Here is a 21554-nt window from a genome sequence, read left to right on the forward strand (position 1 = left end):
TAATATTAAGAATACTAAGTCACTAAGGCTAGAAATAAGGGAAGATGAAAAGGTTACGTTGAGTAACGAAAAGATTGATCAGGTCGACAACTTCACTTACGTTGGTAGTATTATTAGTAAAGTCTTTGGGAGCAGTGAAGATGTTAAAAGTAGAATATCCAGGTTCAGGGTGTTTTTTACAGTTAAAAAGAGTTTGGAAGAATAGGAAGATAAGTTTGCAAACCAAGGTTAGAACACTGGAAGCTACAGTGATAACAGTGGTCAAATATGGTTCTGAAACATGGGCGCTCAGAAAAGTGGATGAAGATTTGCTAGATGTTTTCCAGAGAAATTGCCTAGGGATTGTTCTGGCTACCCGGCTGAAGGACCGTATCTCAAACAGTATCTTGCACGAAAAATACTATTCAATCCCGCTTTCTAGGGATATAATGAGAGAAAGGTTGAAATGGCTAGGGCACATTCTATGGATGAATGATGACATATTGCCAAAGATTGTCCTTATCGGCCAACTGTCTAGGGCTAAACGTAGAGCAGTTCGTCCGTGATTGGGGTAGGAGGATGTTATGAAGAAAGGTTTAAGGAAAATGGGAACTTCTTGGGAGGGTGTAAAGAGAGCGGCTTTGAATAGATTGGGATGGAGGTGGAGGGTGTGGAGCTGTGTTGGCCTCAGACGGCTGGGTGCTGCGGTGAGTTGTTAGTAGTAGCTGTAGTTTTGCTGAAGTCCTATTGAATATCGTTACAATGTTCTATGGAGAAGATTAGCTTCTTATAAACCGAATTTATACTATAATACTAACCTATTCTTTTTTTTTTATTGTTGATGTATTTTCCTCGTTTGATAATTCTTTTAGAAAAACCAGTAAGAATAGATTAAAGCCCATTCATAATAAGATTTTAATAATGCTGAGATTCAATTAGCGTTAACTTGAGCCAGTCAGATTTTTCATAAAATTTTCTAATTTTATATAAAAAAAACGGGATTGGCTTAAATTAGCGCTAGCTATCTTTCGGTAGTAAAATCTCGTTGTGAATGGGGCATTTCTTACACTTTGTAATTTTGCAAAGCAATTTTCTTCTGAATGAGCAAATTAATTTTATTTCTCAGTATTTCATCCGTAAAATGCGTTCTAAACACCTTAGCTTTTCCTTCATTGTAGCCCTTGACTGTAGGATTGACACCATTTCTTATGTAGCTTGTTGTTTGACATACGTAAAATATATGTTCAAACAAGTAAAAAACTGTTCTTTGATATATCTTCTGGAAAAGTTGTAGAATACCTTTTTAACCTTATCAAAGCACCCATGCTTCAGATTCATGCTTGCCCACTGTCATACACAATGACTTGATTTATTTTAACCTCGGTTCTAAAACTTATATTCTATTTTTCATAATTCCATAAACTGTGAAAAATTTCCTTTCTTATTCTGCGCTTTTCGACTTGACTGCTTCCGCAATCATTACGAATTTCCCTGATTAATCGGTTTCCCCGTTAATTATAATCACCTCTTCGGCCCAATTTATTCCCAATTAAAGAGACTTATTTTTTTCTAGCATTAATTTTCTAACTTATTCTCACTTGCTCGACTCTCAAGTGAGAATAATATTGCAATTGAAATATTGAAATATTGCAATTTAATATTATATTAAAATTTGAAAGGAAGTATAATTCTTTGATTTTTTCTAAAAAAAAATTATCTAGGACATTAAAATCATCCGCCTATTCCAAGTTTTAGAGAGATATAAATGGGGAGAAAAAATGACCAACATAAAAAATCACCATTTATTTAAAACGTACCAAAAATGTTGCGAACGTAATCTCTGTTATAACCCTATGGAAGAGTAAACCCAACTTTAGGTCAAAATGAAGATCCGAGATGCTCCTTTCCTTGGATTCTGCATGTTCAATGGGAGATGCGTTTGGTGGACCTTAGTTCCTGCCTCATCCACAGTAAAATATTGCTTTATTAATACCCTAGATAAGTTAGATTAAATTTCCAAGTAAATGTGATGAATCTAATGGCCAAATTCTGAATTGCGGAGAATTTTAAGGATTTCTAGAGCCTTGTGTGGGTAATATACTAATTTACTATTTAAATTTATTATTTGATTAATTGTTGAATAAATCTGTCTTAACGTCTATCTAGTTCCTGTGCGATTTGGTTCTTGCTTCCCGAGTATTTAAAGCAGTACTGGGACTACTGTATATAAATTTATACAGTATAATCAAACTCAGTATTTTTGGCTACTACATTATTGGTGCGTACAAACAGCTCCTCCCTTTTAATCTGCCATCAGGGGTTCAGTGTATATTACCCTGGAACACGTATTTTAGCACAAACTTTCTCAAAATGCTTTTGAAACTAACTTGAGACTTTTAAACCAAATTGTAATTTCTAAAAACATCTAATAATAACAGTACACTACTAATTACCGATTTTTATATTTGTATTAGAATAATTTAATTTAAAATTAGATACTTTAAAAGTTATTGTTTCAAAGATGAAGCCAAGTTTCGCGCTCAAGAGAATTCTGACACGTCTACCCGTGAAAAAATCTAATGTCACTAAGTTTATACTTGTTTAAATGTTCTCCGTAGCACTTGCATCTCGGTCCAGCTTTGTCTAATGGTTGAGATAGGGAATGATTGTACTGTCTAAATATATATACAGTGATTGGGACTAAACAGACCAGACATTGTACTTGGGAGCCTCACTGATAGACGAGTATACATTTCCTCCATTTCGTCGATGCATTGAAGAAAGTGGGTTTAAAAATTCTAAATTCAGGCTAAAAAACACTAATTTTAGGTAAACTACGTTGTCCAAGAAGCAATAGTTGTAATTAAAGACATATTCAGAAAGTACCCGAATAGATATGAAAGCATCATTAGCACTCTTTGTGAAAATTTGGACACCTTAGATGAACCCGAGGCCAGGTAAGTCAGGTTACTTGTTTTCATCTTTATGTGAACCCCTTCAAGCTTAAAAGTGTCAAATGAGCCATTCAAAGGACAAATGGATTAAGTAGTATTTTTACATAAAAAAAAGATTAGTATTAAAGCACTTGACTTACTCTTAACTTTGTTTATTATTTAGGATCCTTCGTTAAATTAACAAATATAATTCTTCTCTTAATACGAACAAAGTATTAAAACAAAGTTTTGACCATCAAAACCACTGAAAAAGATTTGTTATTAGAACAAATTTTACCATCTCTCTGCTAGGATATACTTAAACACATTCTGCGTGCTTAAATAAATAAGTACTTGAAAATGTTTGAAGTTTTTAATACCAGAAGAATAGTACAGTAAAATCAAATTCAGCTATGTATCTCTTTCAGTTGTTTTGATTTCGTGGACGTGGTTCCAGGGGCGGATCCAGGACCTTTTTTAGGGGGAGGGGGGGGGGGTAAAATACGTTGATCCAATAAACTTGCGTTAGGAGTAAGTTTAATTAACGCACACTTGCATTAATTAAGTAAATTACACTAATTTAGACGACGTTAGGAGGGGGTGCCCCCCTCGACTTCCCCCCCCTGGATCCGCCACTGCGTGGTTCATTTTGCCTCTGAACGGCTCGGATAAAATATTCAACGTTATTTTTGTCATCATTTCTTTAGTTACTTGTTTTATTTTATTATTTCGCGTTCTTCAGGTTTTCTTCGTTTCAACTCGATCCTTATCCCAAATCCACAGATATTGTGCGCATTTTTGACGATCTTGAATTATAAGCGCATATATCTCTACTGATCCTACTTTATTGATCACTGAAGGTCTAAAAAAAGTCAGAGTTTCAAGCCTGCATCAAATTTTTAACTCAATTTTAGTTTAAATGGAAAACAGATTTCATTCTGTTTTCGGTATCTGTCAATAAATATTACTGATTTCACCAGTGGATTCTTTTGCTCATCAGCTATCACTGCTGATGGTATTTTTAGTACAGGTCTAGGCAAGTATCCATATTCCAGTACAGCTCAAAGACGTAGGGATTCATTTCGCATCTTTTAGATAATTTAAAATTGAAACCAAGGGAACTTGCCGAACGACCAAAGTATCCTAAATGAAATCTGGTTAAGAAACACTATTTTTATCGTACGAACAAATCAATAATAAAGCTAGATCCGGACTTCAGCTCGTTTTTAAATTTGTCTCCTTTCCTGATTCAAACCTCACTGTCAACGTTTGCTTTCTAATATAACCCCAGAAGCTAACAATTGCAATTCTTCGAAACCTTGCTTTTTTTCTGTAGAGAATGCGTTTTGATATGGGGTAGCTGAGCTCTCAATAGGGGTTTTAGACTTTCCCATTCTTAAAAGTTTTGTTACGGTCTCCTTAACTTTATTTTGATAAAATAGTTAGAGTTAATATTTGAAGTTAAACAAAGCACCACCAATCCTTATAACTAGGGACAGTGTCAAGCAAGGGAGAAAACGGACGGATGAAAGGGGACAAGTAGCGGTAAATTTTTACCAAATTATATTATTGACTTACGAATAAAGTGAATATACCACTCGATGCCTTTTTTTATGCTCTTTCCAAATATAATAATCATTTTTGTCGGAAATGAATTTTGCCCCCACCCCTATATAGCAATTCAGGACACATATTTGCACATTAGGGGGGTGGGGGGTAAAGTTTAAACTTGCCTCCCATTTACATCAGAAATAAAATAAGTGGCTAAACCGAATGGTTGTCACAGTTTTCAGTCGATTTTTTTTTTGTATTTTTCCTCTCTTGTTTGATTATGTCACTTCGAGACAAGAATTTATGGTGGCTGGACTTTTGGATTGTTTTATCTTTTCGTTTTCTCTCTTATTCAGTTTATGTTTCTTCAACTGTCTTTCCTTCTAGCGCTATAGTTCTATTCACAGTTGATTCTGTCAAGTTATGTGTGTTTTCGTTTTTACCATCATCTGATTCGTTCTTTCATTTTTTTTTGTTGTTGTTGTCGTTGTAACAGATCTTTACTTAAAGTTTGATTTTTGTTCCACTAGACGATTACTTGTAATCAGCAACTCTTTTTGGGTTTTGTCTCAATATTTGTCAAAATGAAATGGAAGGCAGCTTTGTTTTGTTAATCATAAAGGCAGTTTTCTAACAAATCCATACTATTCGATGAGACAAGTATTTTTAATCAACAATTCTTTTTGGTTTAGTCTCAAAGTTTGCCAAATAAGAAGAAAAGGAGCTTTCTTTTGCTATTCCTAAAAGAAAGCTTTCTAATAGTTCTTCGTTATTCAATGAAATAAGTATTTGTGACCAATAATTCTTCTTAATTTGTGTTTCGAAAGTTGTCAAACTAAAATGGAAAGCCAGCTTAAACATCAGTAAGCTGTGAATGGACGATTTTGTTAAAAATCTGAATATTAAAAACTATTAAATTGCTTCTACTGCTACTACATTTCAAACAGTTCGTGGTAACGAACTGTAAGTAAGGAGCGACCCGGCTCAATGGTAACCGAAACTGTAGAAAACGGAATTTTGATACCAATAGATACATCAAAAGAATCAGATTTTAATGCTAATTTCAAATATATAAGTTTCATCAAGTTCCTACTTATTAAAAGTTACGCGCCTGAGAAAATTTGGACGATTTTCGAAAAAAGGGGGAAAGACCCCCTAAAGATTATAGAACCTTAATGAAAATCACACCATCATATTCAGCGTATCAGAGAACCCTACTGCAGAGGTTTCAAGCTCTTATCTACAAAAATGTGGAATTTTGCATTTTTTGCCAGAAGAAAGATCACGGATGCGTGTTTATTTTTTTTTGTTTTTTTTTTTTGTTTTTTTTTCTTTTTCCCAGGGGTGATCGTATCGACCCAGTGGTCCTAGAATATCGTGGAAGGGCTCATTTGAACGGAAAGTAAAAGTTCTAGGGCCCTTTTTCAGTGACCAAAAAAATGGAGGGCAACTAGGCCCCCTCCCACGCTCATTTTATTCTCAAAGTCACCCGATCAAAATTTTGAGATAGCCATTTTGTTCAGCAGGGTCGAAAATATGATAACTATGTCTTTTATGATTACTTAATCCCCCGAAGTCGCCGGGGGGAGGGCTGAAAGTTATGGACTTTACCCAATGTTGACATATAGTATTGATTATTGGGAAATATACAGACGTTTTCAGGGGGGATTTTTTCTGGTAGTGGTGGGGGAGGAGTGGGTCGGAGGTTATGTGGGAGGATCTTTCCATGAAGGAAGTTTTCATGGGGGAAGGGACACTGCTATGAAGAGGGCGCCGGATTTCCCAGCATTATTTAAAAAAAGATCAGAAATTATATACATAAAAAAACAAGTTTTTCAACTGAAAGTAAGGAGCAACATCAAAACTTAAAACGACAGAAAACATTATGTATATGATTGGGTTCACCTCCTAGTCAATACCTCGCTCTTTAAACCAAAGATTATTTAGTACTTTCATAAGAGCTATTTATTATAATTAACGGCATTTTTGATTAAAGGGTCATTTTTAAAGAATTAGAACAAAATTTGAACTTTTGCTTAAAGAGCAAGGTATTGACTAGGGGGCGAACCCTGTAATATACGTATTAAAAATATATGAATATAGAAGTTCGTTACAAAAATGAGGATTTTCCATTTTTTGCCAGAAGAAAGATCACGGATGCGTGTTTATTTGTTGTTGTTTTTTTCCCAGGGTAATCGTATTGACCCAGTGGTCCTAAAATATCATAGGAGGGCTCATTGGAACGGAAAGTAAAAGTTCTAATGTCCTTTTTAAGTGAAAAAAAATGCAGGGCAACTAGGCCCCCTCCCACGCACATTTTTTCCCCAAGTCACCCGATCAAAATTTTGAGATAGCCATTTTGTTCAGCATAGTCGAACATTTAATAAATATGTCTTTTAGGATGACTTAATCCCTCACAGTTCCCAGGGGAAGGACTTCAAGCTATGAAATTTGCCCCTTGTTTACATATAGTATTGGTTATTGGGAAGTATACAGACTTTTTCAGGAAGGATTTTTTTCTGGTGGGGGGGGGGGGCTGGAGGAGGGGGTTACTCGGTAAAATCTGTCCGTGGAGGATGTTTCTTTGGGTTAAGGGACATTTTTATGAAGAGGGCGCCGGAATTCCATGCATTATTTAAAAAACGATCAGAAATTAAATAAAAAAAAAAAAAGTTTTTTCAACTGAAAGTAAGAAGCAACATTAGTACTTAAAACGAATAGAAATTATTACGTATATGAGGGGGTTCCCCCCTAGTCAATACCTCGCTCTTTACGCTACAGTTTTTTTTTAGTGCTTTCAAAAGAGCTATCTATTCTAATTAAACGGCCTTTGTGATTCAGGGGTTTGTAAATTAAACAAAATTTTAACTTTTAACGTAAAGAGCGTGGTATTGACTAAGGGGAGAACCCCCTCATATACGTAATAACATATACGTAATAAAAAAAAAACAATAAAAAAACAAGCGATATGGCTCGCTTATAGTAATCGAAACTTTTAAAAACGGAATTTTGATGTCAATAAATGTTTCAAAAGAATGGGCTTATAATGCTGATTCTAAATATATAAATTTTATTAAGTTTAGTTTTACTCATCAAAGGCTATGAGCCTGAGAAAATTTACCTGATTTTGTAGAGAGGGGGGAAATATCCCCTACAAGTGAAAGAATTTTAATGAAAATCACACCGTCAGATTCAGCCTTTCAGAAAACCCTATTACATAGGTTTCAAGCTCATATCTGCAAAAATCTGCAACTTTGTATTTTTTGCCAGAAGAAAAATATACGAATATAGAAGTTCGTTACGTAAGTTAATTTGTAAATTACGTCAGAACCAAATTTAGAGACAGCCATTTAGCAAAAGAAAAGTAAAATTTTTATGCAAATTTTGTTTACTTATTCAATGACGGTGACTTATTCAATAAAAGCTGCATTAACTAAAAAACGATCAGAAATTAAATGAAAAAAACAAGTTTTTTAAACTGAAAGTAAGGAGCGACATTAAAACTTAAAACAAACAGAAATTATTCCGTATATGACCGGGGCTGTCCGCTCTTCAACGCCGTGCTCTTTACGCTAAAGTTTGACTTTCTCACACCTATATTTGTTTAAACAATAAAAAACTTTAGCGTAAAGAGCGAGGCGTTGAGGAGGGGACAGCCCCTTTCATATACGGACTAATTTCTGTTCGTTTTGGGTTTTATTGTCGCTCCTTACTTTCAGTTTAAGAAACTTGTTTTTTTTATTTAATTCTAACTAAAGACCAAATGTTGGATATAGCACTTTCTCAAAGTGTGTGAATGTGCTAAAAAAGTCTCAATATTTGAGTGTGTGTTCAAAAATTCTAAAATTGCGTTCCATAAATGTTTTCAAAACTCTAAAATTCATTCTACCGCTACTACATCTTCTTAATTAAAAATAATATGACGGACCTAGCACTTTCTCAAAGTGTGTGAATGTGCGAAAAAAAGCCTTAGTAGCTGATAGATTTGCAGTGTTCTGTTTTTCAAAACGTGTAAGAGACACAATTTTTTTTTTTTACTATAGATTAAGGACTTAGTAGATCACTGTTACGTACTGAATGCCAAGCCAAATTATTTAGCAAATCACTTTAATTTTACAAGTTTTTCTAATTGATAAAAAAAAGTTTCAGGATAGGTCTTTCCCTCTATTGTAAAACGTTGAAAATCTCTTGGATGTCTTGGTCAATGAACTCCTAGAAATTTTCCCAGATTGGGCAGGGAACATTTGATAGCTTCTGTGCACTTTTAATTTATATTTATGTGAATTCTTGTGGAAAATTTTTGTTTAAATTTAAAGCTTACAAAAGCCGCAAATATTGGGAGGTGTTTTTGTCAGCAGATGAAAATAAATTCTCAGAGTTAGCGAATTGCCATATTTTTCTTTCTTATGTTGTGACTCATTCCCAAGAATAGAGTACTCGGAGGGGGGAGGGACCCCAAGCCCCTATACTCCCCCTCTTCAAAGATATGCCATTCTTCTTAGTGTTGCCTTAACATTCCCAAAATATATAAATTGGATATCATAAACTAATTTAATTTAAGCTTTCATGTTGTTTGGATTCTTTTTGTAGACTTAAAATTTACCGAAGCTCTTATTTCCTTTAAGGATATTTTTAAGGTAATTTGAACAAAAATATTCCGCTTGCTTAAAAAAATAGCGATTATTTTTTATTCTTTTTCTTTTGTAAATAGGGCTTCTATGATCTGGATTATTGGAGAGTACGCAGAGAGGATTGACAATGCTGACGAATTACTGGAAAGCTTTTTGGAAGGGTTCCAAGATGAGAATACGCAAGTCCAGCTTCAACTTTTAACAGCAATTGTAAAACTTTTCTTGAAAAGACCTACTGACACTCAAGAGCTTGTCCAACAGGTATTATTTACTGACACCTTTCCAATCACAAAACAATGGACATACATTCTTCCTCCCATTAAGGAGTCGTTTGGAGTTTGTGGGGCTGGGGGCTTTGATTGGAAGGATCATCCTTTTTTTAATTAATCCATTGTATTTTTTTTCATTTACGCGTTAATTAAAATTTTCTGAAGGTTTATTTTAAATAACTATGTCTAGGCTCCTGGATTTGGAATTCGTTTTAATAAATTATACTTTATTCTAAATAAAAATAAAGACGGAGGAACCTTCTTCTCCTAAATTGTGAAGAACCTGCAGAATCGTAGTATCTAAGTTAAAGTACGAAATTACATAGTGTTGCTACGATCGGTAATTTTGAACTTCCGACTCTGACTTTTTACACATTTAACAAAAAAGTTTAACTCGTCAAATTGAGACTCTGATTTCGATCTGTATGGTTTTTGAAGTTGAAACTGTGAGTGACTTTATTAATAAAAGAAGACGATAGAATAAATATCTTGTGCTTGTTTTGCACTTTTGGGTAGCTATTGGAAAGTTTAAAGACTTTTTTGTGATTGAAACTTGTTTTGATCCCAGTAGTTCTTAAACAGCTTGAGGTCGGAGGTAGATATTTCTGGAATATATCCGGTCTATGCTGTTATTATGAAAGTAAAGAGTAACATTAAACCCCAAAATAAGCAGAATTTCATCTGAATAGTAGGGGGGGGGGCTACTACAATGATTATTGGGAAATAATCATTGAGTAAAACATATATTTTAACCACTTAAATTTGTATTTGAACTGCAATCGTGCAGTTTTATGTGTCGTTTGGGAAATAATCATTGAGTAAAACATATATTTTAACCACTTAAATTTGTTTGAACTGCAATCGTGCAGTTTTATATGTCGTTTGGGAAATAATCATTGAGTAAAACATATATTTTAACCACTTAAATTTGTATTTAAACTGCAATCGTGCAGTTTTATATGTCGTTTGGGAAATAATCATTGAGAAAACATATATTTTAACCACTTAAAATTGTATTTAAACTGCAATCGTGCAGTTCTATATGTCGATTGGGTAATAATCATTGAGCAAAACATATATTTTAACCACTTAAATTTGTATTTGAAATGCGATCGCGAAGTTTTATATGTCGTTTGGGGAATAATTATTTAGTAAAACATATATTTTAACCACTTAAATTTGTATTTGAACTGCAATCGCGCAGTTTTATATGTCGTTTGGGGAATAATTATTGAGTAAAACACGTATTTTAACCATTTAAATATGTATTTAAACTGCAATCGTGCAGTTTTATATGTCGTTTGGGGAATAATCATTGAGTAAAACATATATTTTAACCACTTAAATTTGTATTTGAACTGCAATCGTGAAGTTTTATATGTCGTTTGTGTAATAATCATTGAGTAAAACATATATTTTAACCACTTAAATTTGTATTTGAACTCCAATCGTGAAGTTTTATATTTCGTTTGGGGAATAATCATTGAGTAGAACATATATTTTAACCACTTAAATTTGTATTTGAACTGCAATCGTGCAGTTCTATATGTCGTTTGGGAAATAATCATTGAGTAAAACATATATTTTAACCACTTAAATTTGTTTTTGAACTGCAATCGTGAAGTTTAATATGTCGTTTGGGAAATAATCATTGAGTAAAACATATATTTTAGCCACTTAAATTTGTATTTGAACTGCAATCGTGAAGTTTTATATGTCGTTTGGGGAATAATCATTGAGTAAAACATATATTTTAACCAATTAAATTTGTATTTGAACTGCAATCTTGAAGTTTTATATGTCGTTTGGGGAATAATCATTGAGTAAAACATATATTTTAACCACTTAAATTTGTATTTGAACTGCAATCGCGCAGTTTTATATGTCGTTTGGGAAATAATCATTGAGTAAAACATATATTTTAACCACTTAAATTTGTATTTGAACTGCAATCGCGCAGTTTTATATGTCTTTTGGGAAATAATCATTGAGTAAAACATATATTTTAACCCCTTAAATTTGTATTTGAAATGCAATCGCGCAGTTTTATAGGTCGTTTGGGGAATAATCATTGAGTAAAACATATATTTTAACCACTTAAATTTGTATTTGAACTGCAATCGCGCAGTTTTATATGTCGTTTGGGGAATAATTATTGAGTAAAACACGTATTTTAACCATTTAAATATGTATTTGAACTGCAATCGTGCAGTTTTATATGTCGTTTGGGGAATAATAATTGAGTAAAACATATATTTTAACCACTTAAATTTGTATTTGAACTGCAATCGTGAAGTTTTATATGTCGTTTGGGGAATAATCATTGAGTAAAACATATATTTTAACCACTTAAATTTGTATTTGAACTGCAATCGTGCAGTTTTATATGTCGTTTGGGGAATAATAATTGAGTAAAACATATATTTTAACCGCTTAAATTTGTATTTGAACTGCAATCGTGCAGTTTTATATGTCGTTTGGGAAATAATCATTGAGTAAAACATATATTTTAACCACTTAACTTTGTATTTGAACTGCAATCGTGAAGTTTTATATGTCGTTGGGGAATAATCATTGAGTAAAACATATATTTTAACCACTTAAATTTGTATATAAACTGCAATCGTGCAGTTTTATATGTCGTTTGGGAAATAATCATTGAGTAAAACATATATTTTAACCACTTATATTTGTATTTGAACTGCAATCGTGAAGTTTTATATGTCGTTTGGGGAATAATCATTGAGTAAAACATATATTTTAACCACTTAAATTTGTATTTGAACTGCAATCGTGCAGTTTTATATGTCGTTTGGGAAACAATCATTGAGTAAAACATATATTTTAACCACTTAAATTTGTATTTGAACTGCAATCGTGAAGTTTTATATGTCGTTTGGGAAATAATCATTGAGTAAAACATTTATTTTAAGCACTTAAATTTGTATTTGAACTGCAATCGCGCAGTTTTATATGTCGTTTGGGAAATAATCATTGAGTAAAACATATATTTTAACCCCTTAAATTTGTATTTGAAATGCAATCGCGCAGTTTTATATGTCATTTGGGGAATGATTATTGAGTAAAACACGTATTTTAACCACTTAAATTTGTATTTAAACTGCAATCGTGCAGTTTTATATGTCGTTTGGGAAATAATCATTGAGTAAAACATATATTTTAACCACTTAAATTTGTATTTAAACTGCAATCGTGCAGTTTTATATGTCGTTTGGGAAATAATCATTGAGTAAAACATATATTTTAACCACTTAAATTTGTATTTGAACTGCAATCGTGCAGTTTTATATGTCGTTTGGGGAATAATCATTGAGTAAAGCATATATTTTAACCACTTAAATTTGTATTTGAACTGCAATCGTGCAGTTTTATATGTCGTTTCGGGAATAATCATTGAGTAAAACATATATTTTAACCACTTAAATTTGTATTTGAACTGCAATCGTGCAGTTTTATATGTCGTTTGGGAAATAATCATTGAGTAAAACATATATTTTAACCACTTAAATTTGTATTTGAACTGCAATGTCATTTGGGAAATAATCATTGAGAAAACATATATTTTAACCACTTAAATTTGTATTTAAACTGCAATCGTGCAGTTTTATATGTCGTTTGGGAAATAATCATTGAGCAAAACATATATTTTAACCACTTAAATTTGTATTTGAACTCCAACCGTGGAGTTTTATATGTCGTTTGGGGAATAATCATTGAGTAAAACACGTATTTTAACCACTTAAATTTGTATTTGAACTGCAACCGTGCAGTTTTATATGTCGTTTGGGGAATAATCATTGAGTAAAACATATATTTTAACCACTTAAATTTGTATTTGAACTGCAATCGTGCAGTTTTATATGTCTTTTGGGGAATAATTATTGAGTAAAACACGTATTTTAACCACTTAAATTTGTATTTGAACTGCAATCGTGCAGTTTTATATGTCGTTTGGGGAATAATCATTGAGTAAAACACGTATTTTAACCACTCAAATTTGTATTTAAACTGCAATCGTGCAGTTTTATATGTCGTTTGGGGAATAATCATTGAGTAAAACACGTATTTTAACCACTTAAATATGTATTTGAACTGCAACCGTGCAGTTTTATATGTCGTTTGGGGAATAATCATTGAGTAAAACATATATTTTAACCACTTAAATTTGTATTTGAACTGCAATCGTGCAGTTTTATATGTCTTTTGGGGAATAATCATTGAGTAAAACACGTATTTTAACCACTTAAATATGTATTTGAACTGCAACCGTGCAGTTTTATATGTCGTTTGGGGAATAATCATTGAGTAAAACACGTATTTTAACCACTTAAATATGTATTTGAACTGCAACCGTGCAGTTTTATATGTCGTTTGGGGAATAATCATTGAGAAAACATATATGTTAACCACTTAAATATGTATTTGAACTGCCATCGTGCAGTTTTATATGTCGTTTGGAGAATAATCATTGAGTAAAACATATATTTTAACCACTTAAATTTGTATTTAAACTGCAATCGTGCAGTTTTATATGTCGTTTGGGGAATAATCATTGAGAAAACATATATGTTAACTACTTAAACATGTCTTTGAACTGCAATCGTGCAGTTTTATATGTCGTTTGGAGAATAATCATTGAGTAAAACATATATTTTAACCACTTAAATTTGTATTTAAACTGCAATCGTGCAGTTTTATATGTCGTTTGGGAAATAATCATTGAGTAAAACACTTATTTTAACCACTTAAATTTGTATTTGAACTGCAATCGAGCAGTTTTATATGTCGTTTGGGAAATAATCATTGAGCAAAACATATATTTTAACCACTTAAATTTGTATTTGAACTGCAATCGTGCAGTTTTATATGTCGTTTGGTTAATAATTATTGAGTAAAACATATATTTTAACCACTTAAATTTGTATTTGAACTGCAATCGTGCAGTTTTATATGTCGTTTGGGAAATAATCATTGAGCAAAACATATATTTTAACCCCTTAAATTTGTATTTGAACTGCAATCGTGAAGTTTTATATGTCGTTTGGGAAATAATCATTGAGTAAAACATATATTTTATCCGCTTAAATATGTATTTGAACTGCAATCGTGCAGTTTTATATGTCGTTTGGGGAATAATCATTGAGGAAAACATATATTTTAACAACTTAAATTTGTATTTGAACTGCAATGGCGCAGTTTTATATGTCGTTTGGGGAATAATTATTGAGTAAAACACTTATTTTAACCACTTAAATTTGTATTTAAACTGCAATCGTGCAGTTTTATATGTCGTTTGGGAAATAATCATTGAGAAAACATATATTTTAACCACTTAAATGTGTATTTAAACTGCAATCGTGCAGTTTTATATGTCGTTTGGGAAATAATCATTGAGCAAAAGATATATTTTAACCACTTAAATTTGTATTTGAACTGCAATCGTGCAGTTTTATATGTCGTTTGGGGAATAATCATTGAGTAAAACATATATTTTAACCCCTTAAATTTGTATTTGAACTGCAATCGCGCAGTTTTATATGTCGTTTGGGAAATAATCATTGAGAAAACATATATTTTAACCACTTAATTTTGTATTTAAACTGCAATCGTGCAGTTTTATATGTCGTTTGGGAAATAATCATTGAGCAAAACATATATTTTAACCACTTAAATATGTATTTGAACTGCAATCGTGCACTTTTATATGTCGTTTGGGGAATAATCATTGAGTAAAACATATATTTTAACCACTTAAATTTGTATTTGAACTGCAATCGTGCAGTTTTATATGTCGTTTTGGAAATAATTATTGAGTAAAACACGTATTTTAACCACTTAAATTTGTATTTGAAATGCAATCGTGGAGTTTTATATGTCGTTTGGGGAATAATCATTGAGTAAAACATATATTTTAACCACTTAAATATGTATTTGAACTGCAATCGTGCAGTTTTATATGTCGTTTGGGGAATAATCATTGAGTAAAATATATATTTTAACCACTTAAATTTGTATTTAAACTGCAATCGTGCAGTTTTATATGTCGTTTGGGAATCAAACGACATATAATCATTGAGCAAAACATATATTTTAACCCCTTAAATTTGTATTTGAACTGCAATCGTGGAGTTTTATATGTCGTTTGGGGAATAATCATTGAGTAAAACATATATTTTAACCACTTAAATATGTATTTGAACTGCAATAATGCAGTTTTATTTGACGTTTGGGGAATAATCATTGAGTAAAACATATATTTTAACCCCTTAAATTTGTATTTGAACTGCAATCGTGGAGTTTTATATGTCGTTTGGGGAATAATCATTGAGTAAAACATATATTTTAACCACTTAAATATGTATTTGAACTGCAATCGTGCAGTTTTATATGTCGTTTGGGAAATAATCATTGAGCAAAACATATATTTTAACCACTTAAATATGTATTTGAACTGCAACCGTGCAGTTTTATATGTCGTTTGGGGAATAATCATTGAGTAAAACACGTATTTTAACCACTTAAATATGTATTTGAACTGCAACCGTGCAGTTTTATATGTCGTTTGGGTAATAATCATTGAGAAAACATATATGTTAACCACTTAAATATGTATTTGAACTGCAATCGTGCAGTTTTATATGTCGTTTGGAGAATAATCATTGAGTAAAACATATATTTTAACCACTTAAATTTGTATTTTAACTGCAATCGTGCAGTTTTATATGTCGTTTGGGGAATAATCATTGAGAAAACATATATGTTAACTACTTAAACATGTATTTGAACTGCAATCGTGCAGTTTTATATGTCGTTTGGAGAATAATCATTGAGTAAAACATATATTTTAACCACTTAAATTTGTATTTAAACTGCAATCGTGCAGTTTTATATGTCGTTTGGGGAATAATCATTGAGTAAAACACGTATTTTAACCACTTAAATTTGTATTTTAACTGCAATCGTGCAGTTTTATTTGTCGATTGGGAAATAATCATTGAGCAAAACATATATTTTAACCACTTACATTTGTATTTGAACTGCAATCGTGCAGTTTTATATGTCGTTTGGGTAATAATGATTGAGTAAAACATATATTTTAACCACTTAAATTTGTATTTGAACTGCAATCGTGCAGTTTTATATGTCGTTTGGGAAATAATCATTGAGCAAAACATATATTTTAACCCCTTAAATTTGTATTTGAACTGCAATCGTGGAGTTTTATATATCGTTTGGGGAATAATCATTGAGTAAAACATATATTTTAACCACTTAAATATGTATTTGAACTGCAATCGTGCAGTTTTATATGTCGTTTGGGGAATAATCATTGAGTAAAACATATATTTTAACCCATTAAATTTGTATTTGAACTGCAATGGCGCAGTTTTATATGTCGTTTGGGGAATAATTATTGAGTAAAACACGTATTTTAACCACTTAAATTTGTATTTAAACTGCAATCGTGCAGTTTTATATGTCGTTTGGGAAATAATCATTGAGAAAACATATATTTTAACCACTTAAATGTGTATTTAAACTGCAATCGTGCAGTTTTATATGTCGTTTGGGAAATAATCATTGAGCAAAAGATATATTTTAACCACTTAAATTTGTATTTGAACTGCAATCGTGCAGTTTTATATGTCGTTTGGGGAATAATCATTGAGTAAAACATATATTTTAACCCCTTAAATTTGTATTTGAACTGCAATCGCGCAGTTTTATATGTCGTAACATATATTTTAACCACTTAAATTTGTATTTAAACTGCAATCGTGCAGTTTTATATGTCGTTTGGGAAATAATCATTGAGCAAAACATATATTTTAACCACTTAAATATGTATTTGAACTGCAATCGTGCACTTTTATATGTCGTTTGGGGAATAATCATTGAGTAAAACATATATTTTAACCACTTAAATTTGTATTTGAACTGCAATCGTGCAGTTTTATATGTCGTTTTGGAAATAATTATTGAGTAAAACACGTATTTTAACCACTTAAATTTGTATTTGAACTGCAATCGTGGAGTTTTATATGTCGTTTGGGGAATAATCATTGAGTAAAACATATATTTTAACCCCTTAAATTTGTATTTGAACTGCAATCGCGCAGTTTTATATGTCGTTTGGGAAATAATCATTGAGAAAACATATATTTTAACCACTTAATTTTGTATTTAAACTGCAATCGTGCAGTTTTATATGTCGTTTGGTAATCAAACGACATATAATCATTGAGCAAAACATATATTTTAACCCCTTAAATTTGTATTTGAACTGCAATCGTGGAGTTTTATATGTCGTTTGGGGAATAATCATTGAGTAAAACATATATTTTAACCACTTAAATATGTATTTGAACTGCAATCGTGCAGTTTTATATGCCGTTTGGGGAATAATCATTGAGTAAAACATATATTTTAACCCCTTAAATTTGTATTTGAACTGCAATCGTGGAGTTTTATATGTCGTTTGGGGAATAATCATTGAGTAAAAAATATATTTTAACCACTTAAATATGTATTTGAACTGCAATCATGCAGTTTTATATGTCGTTTGGGAAATAATCATTGAGCAAAACATATATTTCAACCACTTAAATATGTATTTGAACTGCAATCGTGCAGTTTTATATGTCGTTTGGGAAATAATCATTGAGCAAAACATATATTTTAACCACTTAAATATGTATTTGAACTGCAATCATGCAGTTTTATATGTCGTTTGGGAAATAATCATTGAGCAAAACATATATTTTAACCACTTAAATATGTATTTGAACTGCAATCGTGCAGTTTTATATGTCGTTTGGGAAATAATCATTGAGCAAAACATATATTTTAACCACTTAAATTTGTATTTGAACTGCAATCGTGGAGTTTTATATGTCGTTTGGAAAATAATCATTGAGCAAAACATATATTTTAACCGCTTAAATATTATTTGAACTGCAATCGTGCAGTTTTATATGTCGTTTGAGAAATAATCATTGAGCAAAACATATATTTTAACCACTTAAATTTGTATTTGAACTCCAATCGTGGAGTTTTATATGTCGTTTGGGTAATAATCATTGAGCAAAACATATATTTTAACCACTTAAATTTGTATTTGAACTGCAATCGTGCAGTTTTATATGTCGTTTGGGGAATAATCATTGAGTAAAACACGTATTTTAACCACTTAAATTTGTATTTAAACTGCAATCGTGCAGTTTTATATGTCGTTTGGGAAATAATTATTGAGTAAAACACGTATTTTAACCGCTTAAATTTGTATTTAAACTGCAATCGTGCAGTTTTATATGTCGTTTGGGAAATAATCATTGAGTAAAACATATATTTTAACCACTTAAATATGTATTTAAACTGCAATCGTGCAGTTTTATATGTCGTTTGGGAAATAATCATTGAGCAAAACATATATTTTAACCACTTAAATATGTATTTAAACTGCAATCGTGCAGTTTTATATGTCGTTTGGGGAATAATCATTGAGTAAAACACGTATTTTAACCACTTAAATTTGTATTTAAACTGCAATCGTGCAGTTTTATATGTCGTTTGGGGAATAATCATTGAGTAAAACACGTATTTTAACCACTTAAATTTGTATTTAAACTGCAATCATGCAGTTTTATATGTCGTTTGGGAAATAATCATTGAGCAAAACATATATTTCAACCACTTAAATATGTATTTGAACTGCAATCATGCAGTTTTATATGTCGTTTGGGAAATAATCATTGAGCAAAACATATATTTAAACCACTTAAATATGTATTTGAACTGCAATCGTGCAGTTTTATATGTCGTTTGGGAAATAATCATTGAGAAAACATATATTTTAACCACTTAAAATTGTATTTAAACTGCAATCGTGCAGTTTTATATGTCGTTTGGGAAATAATCATTGAGCAAAACATATATTTTAACCACTTAAATTTGTATTTGAACTGCAATCGTGCAGTTTTATATGTCTTTTGGGGAATAATCATTGAGTAAAACATATATTTTAACCACTTAAATTTGTATTTGAACTGCAATCGCGCAGTTTTATATGTCGTTTGGGGAATAATTATTGAGTAACACACGTATTTTAACCACTTAAATTTGTATTTAAACTGCAATCGTGCAGTTTTATATGTCGTTTGGGTAATAATCATTGAGTAAAACATATATTTTAACCACTTAAATTTGTATTTGAACTGCAATCGTGAAGTTTTATATGTCGTTTCGGGAATAATCACTGAGTAAAACATATATTTTAAACACTTAAATTTGTGTTTTAACTGCAATCGTGAAGTTTTATATGTCGTTTGGGGAATAATCATTGAGTAAAACATATATTTTAACCACTTAAATTTGTATTTGAACTGCAATCGTGAAGTTTTATATGTCGTTTGGGAAATAATCATTGAGTAAAACATATATTTTAACCACTTAAATTTGTATTTGAACTGCAATCGTGAAGTTTTATATGTCGTTTGGGTAATAATCATTGAGTAAAACATATATTTTAACCACTTAAATTTGTATTTGAACTGCAATCGTGAAGTTTAATATGTCGTTTGGGAAATAATCATTGAGTAAAACATATATTTTAACCACTTAAATTTGTATTTGAACTGCAATCGTGAAGTTTTATATGTCGTTTGGGGAATAATAACTGAGTAAAACATATATTTTAACCACTTAAATTTGTATTTGAACTGCAATCGTGAAGTTTTATATGTCGTTTTGGAAATAATCATTGAGTAAAACATATATTTTAACCACTTAAATTTGTATTTGAACTGCAATCGTGCAGTTTTATATGTCGTTTGGGAAATAATCATTGAGTAAAACATATATTTTAACCACTTAAATTTGTTTTTGAACTGCAATCGTGAAGTTTTATATGTCGTTTGGGAAATAATCATTTAGTAAAACATATATTTTAACCACTTAAATTTGTATTTGAACTGCAATCGCGCAGTTTTATATGTCTTTTGTATTTGGGGAAAAGGGCTTGGAAACCAGTTGCCCTCCGATCACTTTTGACTCTTAAAAAGAACACTAGAACTCTCGATTTCCAATCGAATGAGCCCCCTTTGAAGTATATACGACGACCCCTTGTATATGAAGTGCCTCTGAGAAAAAATAAATGGAGTGTGGGGGGTGGCTAACTGCCCTCCAATCACTTTTGACTCTTAAAAAGTGAATTACAACTTTCAATGTCCAATCAAATGAGCCCTCTATGGAAGCATCCCTTCCATAAAAACAATATATGCCCCCAGGGCATAACTTACAACGCCTACCCCCGAGCCCTGGGGGCTGTGTCGACACCGGTGTTTTTTGTTATCTAAACTTTGAACTTTTTTAACAAAATGGCAAGTTGAAGGAATGTTGAAAAAAGGCTGGAGTGCATCCTGTCCCCCTCCCATATCTTTTTTAGTTGCAATATCCTCAACGACATCTGATCAAAGTTCGTTATCTAGATTCACAGAGGTAAAATATTTTCAACACATATGTTTATTACTTAACGTCCAAAAGGTTCATCTGAAAAACAGAGTAATAAATCAGCTTTAATGGTTTGTGACGTTGGATCTTTTTTTTCTTTTGCAAAAAGAAAACAAAGCTGTTTCGTGAATACTTTTGACAGGCGTTTATATCATGGATTTGGGAAGCAAACGATTTCAACAAGGTTGAACATGTAAAATTTCTGACTTGCGTTTTACCCAATGATATTGCCTAATGTTTTTAGAGAACTGAAAATCTGAGTTCGGTGGTTCGGTTGCGCGATGGTTCGGTTGCACGGGGGTTCGGTTGCGCGGTGGTGTGGTTGCGCGGTGGTTCGGTTGCGCGGTGGTTCGGTTGCACAGTGGTTCAGCTTACACATATTTATAAGTAGTAGGTTAAATATGTCACTGAGTTATATATTTCTGTATGTAACTCGTATGCCTAGTCATTGAGTTACACATATTTATAAGCAGTAGGCTAAATATGTCACTCAGTTATATATTTCTGTATATAACTTATATAGGCCTATTCAGTGAGTTACACATATTAATAAGTAGTAGGCTAAATATGTCACTCAGTTATATATGTCTGTATATAACTTATATAGGCCTAGTCAGTGAGTTACACATATTTATATGTAGTAGGCTAAATTTGTCACTGAG

The 21554-nt window shown here is 31.7% G+C and overlaps 1 protein-coding gene across 1 annotated transcript in view; it reads left to right on the forward strand.

Moving 5' to 3' along the window:
• The window catches only part of AP-1-2beta (adaptor protein complex 1/2, beta subunit), a 138502-nt gene that overhangs the window by 55359 nt on the left and 61589 nt on the right, over positions 1-21554 (forward strand). The window contains exons 8-9 of the mRNA XM_089098233.1: positions 2809-2936; positions 9175-9355. Coding sequence (XP_088954359.1) covers positions 2809-2936; positions 9175-9355 — 309 coding nt within the window. The remainder of the gene's footprint in view (positions 1-2808; positions 2937-9174; positions 9356-21554) is intronic.

The sequence above is a fragment of the Artemia sp. Qi Xiang Cuo genome, chromosome 12 (assembly GCF_049724085.1).
Source record: "Artemia sp. Qi Xiang Cuo chromosome 12, ASM4972408v1, whole genome shotgun sequence".
NCBI lineage: Eukaryota > Metazoa > Arthropoda > Branchiopoda > Anostraca > Artemiidae > Artemia > Artemia sp. Qi Xiang Cuo.